This window comes from Triticum dicoccoides, chromosome 5A (genome assembly GCF_002162155.2).
Source record: "Triticum dicoccoides isolate Atlit2015 ecotype Zavitan chromosome 5A, WEW_v2.0, whole genome shotgun sequence".
In the NCBI taxonomy this organism is placed as follows: domain Eukaryota; kingdom Viridiplantae; phylum Streptophyta; class Magnoliopsida; order Poales; family Poaceae; genus Triticum; species Triticum dicoccoides.
The window spans coordinates 408,863,324-408,864,254 of NC_041388.1; the positions used below are offsets into that span (position 1 = coordinate 408,863,324).

The 931-nt window shown below is 37.5% G+C and overlaps 1 protein-coding gene across 3 annotated transcripts in view; it reads right to left on the minus strand.

The window, feature by feature from the left end:
- Positions 1-224: 224 nt before the first annotated feature.
- Positions 225-931, minus strand: part of LOC119301891 (purine permease 3-like) — a 13,175-nt gene continuing 12,468 nt past the window's right edge. Inside the window, exon 2 of one of the 3 annotated variants that reach the window (XM_037578882.1) lies at positions 225-719. In XM_037578882.1, coding sequence (XP_037434779.1) covers positions 387-719 — 333 coding nt within the window. In that variant the 3' untranslated portion in view covers positions 225-386. Of the gene's footprint in view, positions 727-931 lie in introns of all 3 variants that reach the window. The other 2 variants (XM_037578884.1, XM_037578883.1) reach the window with 2 other exon arrangements.

A 931-nucleotide genomic window follows, 5' to 3' on the forward strand; every position in this document is an offset into this window, starting at 1 on the left:
CTTGCGCTACCGGTTTTAGTGTTGTTTCTTTGGTTCTTTTTATTTATTTCCATTTCTAATTCTTTTTCCTATTTTATTTTCTCTCTATTTTCCAAGTTTTCTTTTTTCTACTATTCCCTTGTGTATTTCTTCTTCACTTTTTTATTTTTTATTTTACCTTTTCCTGTTTTTTCTTAAACGTTTACACAGTAACAATTTTTAAATGCAATATGAACATGTTCTAATACACGATGAATGATTTCTGAAATACATGAGGAACATTCTTTAGGAAAAGTTTGAAACTTTACAATACACGTTTTGACTTTTCAAAGTTGAAGGGTAAAAGTGACCTCGTGAGCACAAAGTCCTTACTGGAAAGTACAAACAATACCACAATAGAAATTGATCTATGGGCCCAAGTGCTCCTTATCCGTCGACATGTTGGACTGCTGCTTATTGGTCCGAATCTCACCATAAAAGTAGGAGATGAAACCCCAGATAGAAATCGCGAGGGCGACACCTTTGGTGCCATTGAATGGCTCATGGAAGAAAAGGATGGCAAACACCTCGGTGACCGAGATGAGCAATGTCATGATGACACCCGCGAGCAGCGCCGAGCCGTAGAAGATGGCACCAATCGTGCCGATGAAGTAGCACTGGAAAGCCGTGGCTGAACTAACTAGCATAAAGTAGTAGCCTGCCTCGCCGAGGTCGAACCTCCGTGCTTCATCTGGAATTTCCTGCACTCTTTCAAAGGAAATCCTTAATTTCTTTCGGTTATTGGTGTTCCTCTTAAAATCAAAATTTCAATTCCTTGAACAAGAAAATGTATTGAAAACACCAATTGCATATGGCACTTTGATGGTGAGTAAAGTTAAGCTCACAAACATAAAATTAGGTAGCTCAATGTTTTTTATTATTCTAAATCATAGTTAATGTTTTTAACCAATGG